The 18,207-nt window shown below is 35.4% G+C and overlaps 1 protein-coding gene across 1 annotated transcript in view; it reads right to left on the bottom strand.

Moving 5' to 3' along the window:
- Positions 1–16,731, bottom strand: part of nxph1 (neurexophilin 1) — a 39,643-nt gene extending 22,912 nt beyond the window's left edge. Inside the window, 2 exon segments of the mRNA XM_048201521.1 lie at positions 16,020–16,168; positions 16,260–16,731. Coding sequence (XP_048057478.1) covers positions 16,020–16,073 — 54 coding nt within the window. The 5' untranslated portion in view covers positions 16,074–16,168; positions 16,260–16,731.
- Positions 16,732–18,207: the final 1,476 nt, after the last annotated feature.

Raw genomic sequence — 18,207 nt, 5'->3', positions numbered from 1 at the left:
ATTAATTCAAAATGACTTGCTTTTGCGCTGGTGCAGGAAAGCAGCAACATTACAAATGAAAGTGGATTTTGTATGCTAGATTTAACCTTAAATGGTTTCGCCACGCACCGCTATCATCTCTGACAATTTCACAGGGAGGGTCAACGCCTGTAGTCTCCTTTCTCCCAATAGGCAATGTTATTCTCCATAGACAAATTTTGTACATGTCCTTAAGAGCACTTAGCAGGTGACCCCCAATCCTCACATATTCAAAAACAGAGGGAAAATACAACTTGAACAAGAGTTGATTTCAATGGACAGTTCACACAAAAATGAAAACCATTCCAAACCTAAATGACTTTTATTCTTCTGTGGAATACAATATTTACATATAATTTTACTGTCTGAAAGAAAAAAAAGCCAGATATTATACTACTACTATTACTACTACTACCAACACTACCACTACTACTAATAATATACAGTAGTAGTGTGCAAAAGTCTTAGGCACATTAGTATTTTCACAAAAAACAAAAGGTTTTAAGCCAGTTATTAATATATTTTGCTGTAGTGTGTCAGTAGGAAATATAAGTTCACGCTTCCAAACATTCCTTTTGCCATTAATTGTAATAATCCAGTGGGTTTTTTTGTATGCACAAGAAGTCTGACAACAGCCGGTGATCCACACGGAGATCTGATCTCACCATCATCGGGTTTGTCTTTGATTACATGATGAAACTGAAAAAACTGAGAGAGACTAAATCCAGAAGAACTGTGGCTGTGTCGACGCGTGAAGAATCCTGACACACTACATCAAAAGACATAAATAACTGGCTTAAAACCTTTTTTTTTTTTTTTTGGTGAAAATACTGATTTGTCTAAAACTTTTAGCACAGTGCTGTAGACTATATACACTGTGCAAAAAGTTTGGTTGTTTTAACTGATTGAGTGAAATATATATATATATATATATATATATATATATATATATATATATATATATATATATATATTTTTTTTTTTTTTTTTTTTTTTTTTTAGGAAAAATGTCTGCCTTTTTTTCAAACTATGAAAGTGAACGGGGTCTAATGTTGTTTTGGACCCTGTTGACTTGCACGCATGGACCAAACTTGCAATATTCTTTTGTGTTCCGCACATTTGTAAAAAAAAAATATTTTTATGATTTGTTATCACATTTTTTCTTTTGTCAAATCAACTTAGATAATTATTGTGGTTCAGATAACATAATATTTTGAGTTTGTTGATTAAACCAATCACCTTCATTGTAATACTCAATTTTTTAATTTCACTGAACTCAAAATGTTAAGGCAACCAGGTAACTTAAGTTAAACCAACAATTCTTTTTTTTTTTTTTTTTTTTACAGTGCAGCGGAAAGGAAGTCATACAGGTTTGGAATGGCATAAAGGTGAGTAAATGATTATAAAATTGAACATTTTGGATAAACTACTGACAATGCTGCATTGTTGCACCTACAGCACATTATGGCAGCATGTTAACATATGGAGGAGATGCAACCCCACAGAACATGAATTATATAGATTACAGTTGAATTATAAAGATTATTTGAAATATATTTTTTAAAAGCATACCAGATAAGAAAAATGCTTCTTTCACCTATAGCATAAAATGAAGCGTAAAATCATTTTCGCTGTTGTCTGTGTTGCTCCCTGTGGTGATTGCTACATTTTTACAAGCTCTTTGGATATTTTTTGAAGGGAGAAGTGTGTGTGTATGTGTATGTGTGTGTCTGTGTCAAGTGGAGATTATGAGACTAATTTCAGAAACCTCCTTCTGGGTTATCCACACTGCTCTGATTACTATGTATTACTTGCTAAGACTAACTGTCCCGTTGCTCTAATGCACTTTCACAGACTAATAACACATCAAAGTAAAGCCCTGAAGATACCCAGACACGTAGAGTGTGGCGTTCTCCATTTCCTATACCAGAGGACATCATCAGCTTCTCAGTGTATTTCATGTTTGTCTATAAGCTTGTACCTGCATTTATGATTAAGCATATTTAGCAATTTTGCAATCTGGAATAATGTGGAATTAAAAAAAAATAGGTTTTATTGAAAATAAGTGTTGATGCTTACTAGGTGCAATGTTTGTAATGTCCATGTTATAGTTAAACATGCAAACACACATTTATTTATCTTATATACATACACACACACACACACACACACACACACACACACACACACACACACACACATATTTGTTTTTCTTTCACTATAGTGACTTTCCATTGACTTCTATTTTTTTTTATTTTTAAATATAGAGAAATCATTATGCATCCAACCAGCATATTAGAATGATTTCTAAAGGATCATGTGACACTGAAGACTGGAGTAATGATGCTGAAAATTCAGCTTTGCCATCACAGAAATAAATTATATTAAATAGAAATAAAGTTACAGTTTCACAATATTACTGTTTTTGTGTATTGCTGTATTTTTTTATCAAATAAATGTGGCCTTTAGAGACTTTATACAAAAACATAACGTAAATAATCTTACCTGACATTTCATGAGTCCTCATATTTGAAATAGCTTTAAAAACATACTAAACAATGTTTCATAAAAAATGTAAAAATGCAGAATGTTTTGTGTGATGGGTAGGTTTAGGGGTAGGAGTAGTGTACAGGGATAGCATGTACAGTTTGTACAGTATAAAAACCATTACGCCTATGGAAGGTCTTCACTAAGATAGCAAAACAAACCTGTGTGTGTGTGTGTGTGTGTGTGTGTGTGTGTGTGTGGCCCAAGAAGGTCAAATGGTAAGTGTAGTAAAGATGTCCAGATAACCTGAATTTAATCAGTGCTGATCTCACAAAATTATATCTATCTATCTATCTATCTATACACACACATATATATATATATATATATATATATATATATATATATATATATATATATATATATATATAGTGTATTGCAATGTAATTTTCAGGTCTGGCTAAGATAACACTGAAATCTGCAAAGTTAAATGATCAAAACGATATATCTGCATTTCTATATCAAAGGCAAATTATGGCAACTGAAATTCCTGTGGCCTAATCAAAAATAACATTCAGAGTAAAAACTGAGATTTTTGTTTGTAATGCTTCCTGCAGCCCAGAACCAGTGATGTGTGTCCTCTAAAATATGGCAACATGGCCTAAAGGTATAAATTGAGTCTTTTAAAAAAAAAAAAAAAAGTTTCAATGGAGTTCTATATAGAACACTGGGGTTCTTTTAAAAATGCTTTGTGCCAATATATTTCTATATAAGGAGAAATGTTTTAAATGATTGCACAACACTTTCACATTTAAAGGGGCTATATGTAGAATTCAGAATCCCTTGATATTAGTGACACCAGTGGCCATTAAGTGAACTGCAGCAACGTATTGCTCGTGCTCGTACTCGTGCACATACTCCATAGTGACGCCAGCAAGCCCAAAATAGTGACGTGAAATACAAGAGACTGAACATGATTCATTACCCATTAGCTAATTACCCTCCTCCATCCCTAGCTCCTCCTCTTGTCCAGTCAAGACTTGGCCTTCTGATTCCCCTTCGAATCAGATTAATTTCTGTCGTACATTAAATTATTGAACATTAATGATATCTGCAATACATATATGTTGGTTCTGTTCTGTTTACCCTAGGGGGTTATCACTGCTTTCCTTGCTCTTATAAGCTGCATGGAGTTCTTGCCCAGAACAGAACCATACCGCCAATCCAAACTATATGCTAAATGTCAAACAGCTTTGATGATAGTGGTCCTGACAGAAATGCAAACTTTTGATTTTAGTGCTGTGTTTGTTGATGTCAGTGGTCAGTGGATCTCTAAGCTAACGTTAGCTGGTGTTGCAGACTTTGGGCGTGTCCAAATACCCACAATTGCAGTCTTTGCACTTGACCACTTGTCTACTTACATGACGTATTTCCTGTATTTGGCCCAAGTGTTCAAGTGGCCGTGAAGACTGCAAGTGTGTGTAGAACTTTTGATTACCCGTTGGGACACACTTATACAGTAATGCAAATGCAAGTGTTTACAGAGCTTTATTTTGATTTTCAATAATTTGCATTTTAAAATAAACTTCTAAATGTCTGTTCAGTAGTCCCTTTGTAATAGACACCACAATTTAGTAACTGCGGTGCTTCTAATTAAGTGATAAAAGCAGTTGCAAATGTTGTACAAAATACACAGACTCATCTTGCACCAATAAAATGTGCCACACTTTATGTTTTACTACCAAATTCTATGTAATATCTAATTAATTTAACTTACAGTAGAATGTTTTCCTCGACACCTCATGATTTTGGGGCGTGTGAGTTCCTGAACATGATGCATGATGCATGCTTAGATAGTTTGGGTTTAGTGAGCATTAAGGACACTGAGCTTTGACATTGTTAAGACGTGGGACAGTCTTGTGCATTTACACAAATGTGGGTATTTGGACAGACCCTGAGTCACTTTAAAGAACAGAAGAGAGGCTCTCAGGAGTGCATGTAAACAACACATCCTTTTGTTTTTCCTATCAAAAACAACCTGAATCCTTCAAAAAAAAAAAAAATCAGTCTATGGCTTTCAGAGACAGCCTACAAAGTTGGGGAATTTCTTGTTTTTTAAAGGGATAGTTCACCCAAAAATGAAAATTATCCCATGATTTACTCACACTCAAGCCATCTTAGGTGTATATGACTATCTTCTTTCAGACGAATACAATCTCTGCTCTTCTAAGCTTTATAATGGTAGTGAAGAGGGGCCACATTTTGAAGCCAAACAAAAAAAAAAAAAAAATGCATCCATCCATCATAAAAGTAATCAATACGGCTCCAGGGGGTTAATAAAGGCCTTCTGAAGCGAAGCGATGGGGTTTTGTAAGAAAAATATCCATATTTAAAACTTTATAAATTCATATAACTAATAAATAACATCTGGTGGACGACTGCATACTGCAAAAGTTGACTTGCGCCAAATGAGTAACCTCTGAAGAAATTTATCAGGTCAAATAAATAGGGCTGGCCAACAAACTCAATCTCCTCTACTCTTATATCAATATCAGATGGATTACTTTTGTGATGGATGGGTGCATTTCAATTTTTCTGGTGATAAAGTATGTTTACAAGCTGTTTAATTCATAAAATGTAATCAAAATTTAAAAAATGGATTAAAACAAATATAATTTATTAAAACTTAATCCATAACCATTAAAATGCTCTATATATGAAGCGCCTGACAGAACCCTTTAATATAGAACCGTTTTTTTTTTTCTAAGAGTGTAATGTAAAACTGATTTTGAGACATTTGACTATTTTTCTGCTTTAATTCAGAAAAGTAGGAGTCCTAGAACAATGCAAAGAGGATTGAAAAAGTCACTGAGCCTCAAATGATCCCAAAACTAATTTAAACAACTGTCTGAAATTTGATTTCGCATCACACCATGTGGTCTCGAAACCCTGTCAGAGAGACAATTACATTTTAACAGAGGCTACCGTCATCTACATTTGCAGAAATAATGCCTTTTCCGGTAGAATCAAATTAAATCAAACTGAATAGAATTGAATGACATTGAACGAAATTCAGCCGAGACAAAGGGGATAACACATATCATAACACGCTGCCCGTTCAGGTGTGAGCGGTGCTGTCAGTCAGTAATCACACACACTCGCACAGCCACGTCCCTCAGGAGCAGCGTAAGGAGAATCGTGCTTACCTGTCTGTCTGTGGCTGAGTGGCTGCTGCTATGGGGCCAGGCTAATGTTTTAAGTAATGGCTTTTGAGAGCTGACAGATCGGTGGTGTTCGGGCTGCTCTGGGAGAACAGAGCACATCCATCACCTCGCCATAATGCGCACACCCTTCAGTCTCTATCACATGCGCCGCTATCAGCTTCACAAGAACAGGGAAATACTTTGACACGAATGACACCCTCACATGCCAATTAATTACAAGGATTTTTCTCTGTCTAATTAAGATGCATACTAAAGGATTAGAGAATTACAGGTGGAATCTTTACAGATCAGCAAGGTGTGTTGGATCTTAAAGTCCACCTGTGGTGAAAATGTAGTTTTTAATGTTGTTAATATGTCTATGTGGTGTTTTTAATATGCTTTAAGACAAACCATGTGCAAATTCATAAGTCAACACCATTGCTGAGTATTTCTGTTTAAAACTGCAGTGACCTAAAGACAGTCTCAAAAACACGGTTTGAAATCGCTGGTGTTTGTGACGTCACAAACTACCTTGTAACCAATCATGTCAACGTGCTGGCTTTAGCATATCATTAACCATGACCGCTTTGAAGCAGGGGAGTCTCAAGAGAAGGTTATCCTGGTATATTTTTCTGTTGATATGAAATATCGGGTAGATTTAGCAATATAGTGGGTGTATGATGCAAATTACGATGTTATGATGAACTGAGTTCTGAGTTGCTCAAAGCGTTTGTAAGGATACTGATTGTTAGAAGACAGCTGTCTGACTCTGACATGGCGAACGGGAACATGGTTTGTGTAACATTAGCAACACATTATTAGCTGTTTGATAACATATTCAAGCAAAAGGCTAATAATATTAATTACCGTGATGTGTCAGACGTTGTAAAGAGCGATATCATTGTGCAGCGTTTACCTCAGTAAGTTGACCGAGTGGATCTCTGAGCTTGTGCGAGTGAGTGGAGGAGGGGCTAATTTGCATATTCATAGATCCGCATATAATAAATGAACCAAGGGTGTAGAGTTACATTCAAGCTATTTTAATAAGGCAAGAAGAAATTTTTTCACAGGAAGAAAAAAGTTTAAATATGTCATTCTTGTGATCAAAGATGAGTTTTAATGGATACAATTATTGACTACAGAGGGGATTTTAAGGAAAAAAAACTGACAACTTGCTGAATAAAATGATAAAAAAAAATTCAAAAAATAAACGAAAAATAAAACATTCATATTCATTCATTGATTGCCATTGTTTTCTTCATTTAGTTTGTCATGTGATCAAAATATATTTATTCCTTAAGTTATCACTACTGTTGCATTTATAATTATTTAGCAAAGCATTAGGGCCTTTTAAACATTTTTAAATAAAACAATAAAAACAAATAAATAGAATATAATAATATTAATAATAAAAGTACATAATTAGTATAATAATAATAATAATAATAATAATATTGATAAACAACAACAACAAAGGTTAATAAATACATTAAACCATTCTGAAAATAAGAGAAAAAATAAATAAATTTAATTAAATAATAAAGTAGAATACACACACACATTGGGTTTGCATGTTTTTTGGGGACATTCCACTGACATGATGATTTTTATACTGTACAAACTGTATATCCTGAACCTACCCATCACAGACAACTTTCTGCATTTTTATATTTTCAAAAAACACATGATTTACTCTATAAGCTGTTTTCTTCATGGCGAACAAAAAATGTCAAGTATTTCAGACATTGCCATCTTTGTGGGGACATTTTGTCCCCATAATGTAGGATATACCTTAACCACACACACACACATACAACTTTGCCTTTCACATAGAACAGAAGTTGTAAAATGAAAAAATTATGAGGACAGAGATGAAGGCAATAACTGGATTGTTCTTCCTAAAAAACAGACAATGCTGATGACTCTCAGAATGACAGAATGAATCTCAGTTTGGCACGGGTTGGAAACTGTCACTCAAGAGACATCAGTCCCTCAATCTACTGTATTGCCTCCATGCTCAAAATCTTCAGCATGCTTCCTTTTTTCCTTTCAATGATTTTTCTCGACACCTCATGTTGGCTGCTTGCCCACACAGGCTGAGGAATAATTGTGATTCTGAAAATCAATAGAAGTGAAATCCAGCCGGCCCCCGCCATGTAATGCAATACTGTCATTCACTGCATGAGGAGTGATAAGCGTTCTGATTGGTCTGTTCCTCTGGTTAGCAGTCATGAAGCGTTCTCATGCACTCGCCACACGCATGCCATCTCATCTTGCTTTTTTTACTTTCTCTAATTCAACAGTTCAAAAAATAAGGAGTGACGTGTAAAAAAGTTATTACTTATTGACTGATTGCCTGAAGATATGTAAAACTGATTTTGAGAGAAGAAATGTAACTGGGGCTCTGTAAAATAAACTTGATTGACACAAACACACACACACACACACACACACACACACACACACACACACACACACAGACTGTGGTTAGTTAGCATATGCAGTGGAGTGGTGAGCCACCTAATGCAGAGCAGCTGAACCAGACACAGAGTGTAGCTTTGTGTCAAGTTTAGGGGATTTATTTCCATTTAGTACAGAAATTACATTCACATGCCAGCTAATTAACTTTATTAATTACACAAAGACGGCATAAGCAACTGTAAATCTCTCGCATACAGACTAAGCTGCAGAACTGCAGATCTTTCCTCGCAATGTGTTGTGATTGTGTTGACAGGTTGTGTTTACTGTGTTGAACTTAAGTTCAGATTTTCTGATCCTACAGAGGTAGATTAAAGATGTATGGACAGCATAGAGGTGCATGGGATTGTTCAAAGTGACCAAACACATGGAAATCATTGCAAAGATACTTTGGATGTGGACATTCAGTGTTTTGAGAGGTATACTACCATTCAAATGTTTGAGGTTATGATTTTTTTTTTTTTTCACATGCTGACAAAGGCTGCATATATGATCACAAATCCAGTTTATAAAAACGTTTTCTATTTAATATATTTTAAAATGTAAATTATTCCTTTTATGGCAAAGCTGAATTTTCAGCATCATTACTCCAGTCTTCAGTGTCACATGATCCTTCAGAAATCATTCTAATATGATTATTTGATTGCTAAATAAACATTTCTTATTATTATCAATGTTGAAAACAGTTGCTTAATATTCTTTTCTTTGTCAAATCAACTTAATTATTAATGTGATAATTAATGTGGATTAAGATAAAATATTTTGAGTTTCTGTTGATTATATCAATTGCCTTCATTGTATTAACTCAAATTTTTAATTTCAATGAACTCAAAATTTTAAGGCACCCAGGTAACTTACTTTTTTTTAAGTTAAACCAACATTTTTTTTTACAGTGTGTGAGACATTTTCTTTGATGAATAGAAAGTTCAAAAGAACAGATTTGAAATATTTTACATTATAAATATATTTAGTCTCTTTTGATCAATTTAATGTGTCTTTGCTGAGTAAGACATTATATGTATATATATTGGTTAGATATATATATATATATATATATATATATATATATATATATATATATATATATATATATATATATATATATATATATATATATATATACAAACACATTTATTTATGTTTTGAATAAGGGTATTTAACACCGAGACATTTCCCACATTACCTCTCTTTTCTAAAATAACATATGAATTAACTTTCCAGTAAGTACTGATGCCACATTCAGTACTTGTTAGATTGCAAATATTTTTATTATAATTATTATTTTAATATTAAAAATTCAGATGAATTAAAACAACTTGACTGCATAAAATGTCCTCACCAAATGGAACAACTAAAAGCAAATGTAAAAATTAAAACTAAGCAAAAAGCATACAATAACATACTCAGTACGCATAAATGAAAAGGAACCCAAACACCCCGAATGTCTCAATAAAATGCTCAGTATTTACAATATTTGCACTCATTCTGTACTTAAAGGCATCTTGAACAAGTGACAGTGCTCCACCTGTAGGCAAAGACAGGTAATTCCTTTGAAAGACAGTAATTGTCCAGAAATGCAACCAGTAGATTATGAGTAATGGTTGTCATCTTACAACAAAAACGTTCATTTTATTATCTGATATGCAATCAGAGGAGAAGAAAGACACTGTTGTTCAGTGTTTCACTCTTCATAAAACAGCCACCCCAGACAGACTCAACATGCTTTTATAAACATCTCTTGTTTTGCCATGCTCCAATTCAGCGGCACAACTATGAATCTGCTCCTCGTTTCTTTGAGAAATGGCTTCAGACGTGCATCCAAACAGTGTTTTCGTTGTAATCCATGACTATTGTTGTCTGGCTGACGTTTAGGGTTCAGAGAGTTCTCTTTCATCTCTCTAATTCCAGCCTTTTTAATGCATGAAAGAAACTTCAGAGTCCCACAGCATTTTAAGATAGAGGGAAGGTAGGCTGAGGTTATCTGGTCCTTCCTGCCTCTCCGCAGGCTTTGCATGGAGTATTTAGAAATGTTTCTTCCAGACCACACAGCTCCGTGGGGATGCGATTGGGCAGGATGCTTCTATATATAGTGAGAAGGGAAAAATAGCCCATTGGGGTTCAGGTCAGTCTGGGGTATAATTTTCCAGATCCAATGCCCTTCTCGGGTTGTGTCCAATGCTGACCTCTGAACTGTGTAGGTGACTGAAATTCAGGAGCAGTTTGTGGAAAGAAGAATGGAGACTGTGGTAATAAATCAAACCAACCTTGTCCTGTCTCCACCCCGTGATGTGTCCTTAGCTTGACACTGAGTGTACGTGTGTGGAGGGTCAGAAGAGGAACTAGTTTAAAAGTGAAATGTGGGAAAGCCCGTGAAGGGCCATAAACAGGTCAGGATGGACACTTAAAGGACACGTCTGCGGGCAAATGAAGAGCATGCTAATGCTAATTAGCAAAAACATGACCGTTTTTATTGAACGGAGCTGCAGTATGCTAAACAGCTTATCAAATATTAAACAATCATTTTTTTAATACCAAAAAATATTGTTTATAAGAGAAGTCACGGACAATGTTGCCACAGTTAGGACTTCACATTTATTTCTATGTATCCGCAAACACTGATTGACTGTCATACAACTCATACAACAGAAATTCAATGACGTCAACGTGATTGGTTATCAAGGCACATGTGATCCAAGGCCGTTTATGACTTCCTGTTTTAAGACTGTTACGACAGAGATTGTATATTATAGGGAGATGAGAGGCTTTGGTTACGCTTTCTCCAATGGAGCCACTTTTCTCAATAATTGAGCTGGTATCTTCCCATATAATAAAAATATCTCTGAGTAACTACTTCAGAATATTTGGTGTGGTCACCATTAAAGAAAATAATAATAAAATGTGATACAGTATTTACACATACATACATATAAAAGAATAAAAAAGTATAAAAAATAAATTAATAAAATTAATAATAAAGCAAATGTAAAAAAAAAAAAAAAAAAAAAAAAAAAAAAAACTAATTATAAAAATGTCAATAAATAAATGAATGTCAATTCCCAGAATGCATTTAAAACCCAATTCAACTTTATGTGTGGGGTGGCCAATTCAATTTAAATTCCAGTTTATTGACTTTAACTTTTTTATTGATTGGAAACCAGTCCTCTTTTCTTTTTGATATTGAAATCATTTATATACTTACATACTACTTATATACTAACAACCTGTATGAACAAGGCCAATCATGCTTCAAAAGCAACAAAAACAGCTTCCTCTAAGAAGTCATTCTGATAAGCTTTTCCTTTCATTCACATTAAAAAGCAAGCTCCTCATAGTAAATAAGCTGTGGAGCTTGCTGTTAGAAAGCATTGGGCTAAGAGCAACACCCTTGGCACAGGTTTAAGCCACTTGCTGAATTAAGGTCACCTTCAGACGTCAATCCCACTACATCAAGACACTACATCATTCACCGGCCCCGCGCTGCTATCAACACGCACACGGGCATAAATACACACCAAATCTCAGCACCTCTCTCAAGGGTCAAAGGTCAGTCCAAATCAGGTCAAGGCTCAAGGACGCAGTGTTTGTTGCATTTCGTCACACGTTCGGCTCATCTCAGCAGTGATTACTGCACAAAGTCTTCCGAAAATCCTGTTTCTCCAATTATCTGGTGCAGAACTGCTGATGGTACCATTTACCTACAGAGGTGCATTAACATAATGCAGATGTCCTTAACTGCAATACGGAGGCACTTCATGAAACTCATAGAGTTGGGATAAATGGACTGTGGCACTGATGTGAACACACGTCTATTAAACAGCGGATATGAGTGTGCGCCATGGGAGGAGGCCAGATTACATTGCTTTGCACACTAACTATACAGCCCTGGGCTCTCTCTCTCTCTCTCTCTCTCTCTCTCTCTTCTCTCTCTCCCACACATACACACACACACAGACCCCACCACTCCTCTTCATCTCTTCAGAGCTTAACATCACTCAGCCTTAACACACTTCATTGACACTAACTCACCACCCAAAATCAAAGCCTATCCTGAAGGGGAAACATTGACAAAATATATATCAAAACAGACACACATTCCTTATTTCATATTCAACCGATTTTAATGCATTTTAATGGAGTGAACTAGAACAGAGAATCTGCGTTCATACGATAGGTCGCCACTTCAGTCAAGTGCTGACATTTGTTAACCTATGTTTTATCATAACAGGACAATCTTGATTGTATCACTTAAGATCTTATTAATTTAAGGACCTCAAGAGGGTGATTAAAGGGCATTTGTGTTTAACCCGTTTAAAGAGACTGACAGTCAGCGTGTCAAAATGTCTCCGTTGGGACCCGGGTCAGGTGACTTACGGGTGGTTTCTGAAGCGTATAGGTGAGGTTTAATGGACTAAGGGCTGGGGATTTTTACTTGAACCATTTCACACCATCTCTGCGCCAATCATTAGACACAAGAGGGTTAGTTCAGACCTTGAGCATAGCTTTCCACTGGAGTCTTAAATGGAGTGGATGTAGCTGGCTGAGCAACACACTCACCGGGGTCAAAAACAGCTGAGCAGACTGAGGATCGTTCCATCCTCAAGTGCATTAATAACAAGGTACATCTGTGCGGCTTGTGAGAATAATGAATCTGTGCGTCCAGAGCACAATGTATATATATGCAGTTGTCCTGGAAACGTAAAGTGCGCTTAGAAGAGCACGTCTGGAAGATTCATGTGTGTAGTTTCCAAATGCTGCAACTTCTTTCTAGGCAATGTGGCATTTTAAATATATACAGCACAATTGATGCAATGCCACACTGTAAAAAATAATTGTTGGGTCAACTTAAAAATGTAAGTTACCTGGTTGTTTTACAATTTTGAGTTCATTGAAATTAAAAATTTGAGTTAATACAATGAAGTTGATTGAAACTTAAAATGTTATATTATCTGAAGCACATTAATTATCTAATTTGATTCGACAAAAGAAAAATGTGATAAATCATGAAAATATTTTTTTTACAGTGCAGACTGTGCTAATCAACTTGAATATTACACTTCAGTTATGTATTTTAAAGGGGGAAAAAAAAAAAACGTAAAAATGCAACACCAAAAAAATGGTTAATTAATAAAATGCATGCAAGTTGCTTTACCATTTATGTTCAAGAAAATATATTTTAAGACAATAAATGTAATTTTACTGTAATTTATGTTTTTAAAGTAGTAAAAGAAATATGAATTACCTTATAATTTGCAAATGCTACAGAAGTACAGGAGTATAAATCACATTGTAATGTCTTTTTTTTTGCATGCTATTAAAAAACTTAGTTTCTTATTTTTTTCTCAGTTATGTACACTGGAGAGGATTATATTGTTTAATTAATATCCTTTGCATTATTTTAGGGTCATGTTTTTAATGGGTTTAGTGTTTGTGTTGGGCACACTGTGCTCTGTGTTATTACAGTTGCTGTTATCACGTGACCTTATATGTCCATCTGTATTAGACTTTAGAGTAGCAAACGGATCGAAATGGGCTTTATTACCATTTTAAACGTACCTGTAAACAATTAATAACTGTAAGATATCCAATCCCGTGTATATATACGATAAAGTTCTACCTTTTTTTCTTGTTCTTTTTTTTACCGTGAATGCATTCATTTATTTTGCAGTGTAATAAACAAATTATTTTATTACAAAGGAAAATGTTCTAAATGCTAAATATTAGCTTAATAAACAAAATGTGTTTGTATAGATATATATATATAGCCTATAAGAAGACGCGTCTCTTTAACTGCATGGTGTCCTACAGCTGCTCATTCTCTCGTACACGCGCTGCGCTGCTCCGCTGTTATCAGGGTCAGGACGAGCTGACACACACCAGAGGCTTAAACATGAAAAACAGCAGCCAAGTTCAACTCTAATACTCGAAGGTGCGCAGCTGACTGGCAGACCACGGGCTTCCGTTTTCATTAACGCTCACATTTTTGACCATCCAATGATTATGTATGATGTTTCAAAGAATTATTCTAATATTACCTTACAGAAAAGGACAACTAAACGATTTCAATTGGTAAAAGTGGTGGTCATGAAACCATTGCGCCATTCAGACAGAAATCCAAGCGAACATGCGTGGTCTATATTAACTAAATTGTGTGTGTTGTCTGTAGTTATAGGCCTACATGTTTTTTATGTTTTGGAGACATTAGGAGAACCTGAACTTGTGAGTGAAGTGGTATCCTGTACCAACCGCTATAGTGAATAGTGAATAAAATTAAATTGAACACATAGCAGATATATAAAATACATAAATAAAATGTCCAGAAGTAGGTATATTACGCAGAGTGAGCGTGTAAGCGGTAGAGGTCGGGTTGCGCTGTCCATGGTCCTGAACATAAAATTCAGTGTATTGTGGCCTCTATAAAATACAATAAGCGAGGAAGAATAACCAAAACACATGGAGACGATCTACTGTCATTTCGGTGAATGAACACAGATTGATAAATATGGAAAATAAATGCGCCCTTCAAACATGCCTGTGGGATATTCATAAAGATAACGCTCATAAAAAAGACATTAAGACAAACTCTAAATTAAATTAAAAATTATATTCAAAATCCACATGCATTTAGTTAAAATATTAACTGCACTGTAATAGCTGGACACACTGATGGGGGAGATTGAGATTGAGTGAGCTTTAAAACTGCTCAAATTTAAAGTACACTCAACTAGAGGAAATTACCAGGAGTTTATGTGAAGAATTGCAGTTAATTTATTATTTAAAAGCCATGAATCAGTCTTTTGTGTTAAGCAGGTCATTTAGTCGAATAAAATTGCATAATTTGGAACAGATCCTCGTACAGGTATAACATCATTTTAAACACTTCATAGATCTTACAAAACAACACATTTCTTCAGATGTTAACCTTAGCGTTATAATATTTTCTCAATTTAAGTGATGTTAAAAAAACTTTCTTTTCTTTTTTTTTACTTCAGTGTGTGTGTGCGCGCGCACGGCATCTCTAAAACTCTTAAAATGTGAAAAACGAATTTTTCATCATGACTATATTATTATTAATTATAGGCATACTTTGAAGGTAATAATAAAAAAGATTCACTTCTATCCAACTAATAATAATAATAAAACATTTTCACACTATTAAACAAATCCAAAAGTAAAACGTAAAGCATACAATTAAGGTTATGCGATTTTAATGTATTTTCATACATTTAAAATGTGTGCTAATATGAGATTTCATCCAATTTAATTACGTAGTCACGGTACGTTAATTAGTTGCAGTAGTCTATTTTCTTTCTTCATTTATTAAAGTGATTAGTCAATGTGTGTAAAATGTAATTTGTTGTAGACATGGCTCGAGTGTGTATTGAGTAGTGGAAATCAAAGAGACTCTCATCAGGGTGCAGGACTGTCACTGCTGCTTCATTTACGCAGCTATTTTCATTAGTTTTGGCGCCCCCGTGAGGCTGAACTCTGAAACACAACTCTCCAACTGGATGTCGATACCAGAAACAGAGGAAGGTTTTGTCCGCATGAGAAGCGCTTTTAGAAATAATAATATACGTTAAAAAAATAATTTGATTTAGTAAGCTCAAGCTGCCTGGAGTATTTAATACACAATTAACAACGTAAAAGTCTCTATATTTACAAAAATACGGGCATAAAAGTTATTTTTATAACCCTGAAAGCATAGTTATAAAGTGTAAATCATCGCTGTCATTCTGAAGTACCACAATTTCTTTTCATCACATTCTCACTTAGACACATAAGCACATTCTAGCCTATGTAAACGAGTGACAGGTAAAAAAGAGAGACTCTTACCAGGTAGACCGCCGGAGTGAGGAGAAAGACGGCACACCAACACGTCGCCCGCATCCTCCCTTATCTCAAACTTCCACTAATTTCCCTGCGCTGTTTCGTTTGTCTGTAAGGAACATAGATCCACTTGGTATCCGCTTTAGACCTTTAGCCTAGGCAAAAATGACATTATAGACCCCATGACCACAGAATAGGCTTTAAACTTGGACACAGATAAGGGAGGGAGAGCAAATGAACGGTTACATAGGCATTAATCCAGTCAAGGAGTGAAGCACAGTCATATTTCATTAAGATGTCATGGGAGATGGTCGCTGGTCTTGCTGCCTGGAGTGACTGCGGCGTAAGTCCTCTTAGAAACAAGGACAGAGGCTTTTCACGCGCGCGCTGTCACTCAGCGGTGGCTTTATATCGCGCGCTGAGAGCCACGCGCGCCGTACTACATCCGGAGAGAAGCTCAGAGGGGGTGGGACGAGAGGAGAGTGGGGGAAAAAAAAGATTAAAGAACCGAACGAGATTGGTCCAAGAGACGACGGGATCACACGATTGCGACGACTTAAAAGAGAATCACAGCCCACAGGAGAAGCTTTTTTGCGTGTTTCCATGCGCGCGAGACGACGTGTCGCGGAGCTCGAGGAGCGCGCCACAAACTCTTCACGGATGTGCGCTATGCCCATAAGAAACTGAACGCATCTAAACCTGTGAGTTAAATTTGACTCACTTTGACAGACATTAAATTGCAGGTATTAATAATTACAGTATAAAGTGTATTGTGTAAAAAAACAAAAACAAAAAAAAAAAAACACTAGAACTTAAATTTTTCGGGTTCATTTCAATCACTCAATTACACACACACACATTCTATATATATATTCTTCGAATGCGCATGTCACAAATAAATAAAAATGACACAAAGTCATTTAAGTCCCACACTGCACATAAATCCATTCATCCCCACTGCAGTAGGCCTTCTACAGGTGTTTTAGTGTTGTTTTTTTTATTGTTTTTAACATCCAACGAGATCATTAAAAATGTCAAATGTGATTTATAGATTTATTAAAACTTTACACTGATACATAAGATGCTGAAAGATCAAAGGTGAAAGGATATAGTTGATCTGACCCATAAACACCACAGATTATATATATATATATATATATATATATATATATATATATATATATATATATATATATATATATATATATATATATATGTAAACCTGGACATTTTCTTCTATTGTGTTTGTTTTTATATTCTGACAACTCACAAGGCCTGGTTCCAATTACAAAACTATTACATATTTATGGTGTATTCTTTACCAAAATGGTTGCTCATTTTTGAAGATTGGTTAGGATTCAATTAGATATTTTAGGGAGGTTTAGATTGAAGACAGGCTTCCATGAACAGGATCTAGAAACACCTATGAAAAAAAACAAAAAACAAACAAACAAAAAACATCTCTTGACCAGCAAATGCTGACAGTGTGGATTTTTACACAGCTGTCACTATGCATGCATGTAAAAAGAAGAAAACTAGGAAAAGAAAAAAAATCAGCAGGGGTCTGACTCCATAAATCTGTGGCGGTCTCATTGCTACAGCATGGCGGCAGTCTAAGGTGTCACATTTAGGCAGTAACTCAGGCAGCGGCTGAAATGGGATGAGGCTGTGAATGGCCGTGGTGGCCTTCAGATTCGTAGAATGCAGTGAATCGGCCTGCAGGGATGGATCATCCAGGTCCGGCACAGCTCTACAGGGATGCAATACGGAGCATGGGTGAGGGGAGATTGCTCACAACCAGCTTTTGGAGCAGAATGCAGAGCATATGGCCTATTGATGTTAAAACCCAGGGTTAATAACTTCAAATAACCCGAGAATGCTGAAGGCCACATTACTGAGGCCTGTGAAAGACCTTCAGTATATACTTGACCTCTCTGCTCAGTCAAGTCCGCAGGACCAGTAATTAATGACTTCAGGGTTCATTCGACGTTAAATTCATTTTCTTCCTCATCATTTCTTTTGATCATCCTTTGCTACAAAGAATATTTGTAATTTTATTCCATGTTGAAGATATTTTATTTCTTATTTATTTCTTTTATTGGAGGTGAAGGCCAATTTACACCTCAGAGAATAAAAAACAAAAAGGTGTTGCGTCTTACAAATGTGACTTTTCATTTTTCATAATTGAGACTTC

Source organism: Megalobrama amblycephala, linkage group LG9 (genome assembly GCF_018812025.1).
Source record: "Megalobrama amblycephala isolate DHTTF-2021 linkage group LG9, ASM1881202v1, whole genome shotgun sequence".
NCBI classification, from domain to species: Eukaryota; Metazoa; Chordata; class Actinopteri; order Cypriniformes; family Xenocyprididae; genus Megalobrama; species Megalobrama amblycephala.
This window is presented reverse-complemented; position numbering and strand designations above follow the sequence as displayed.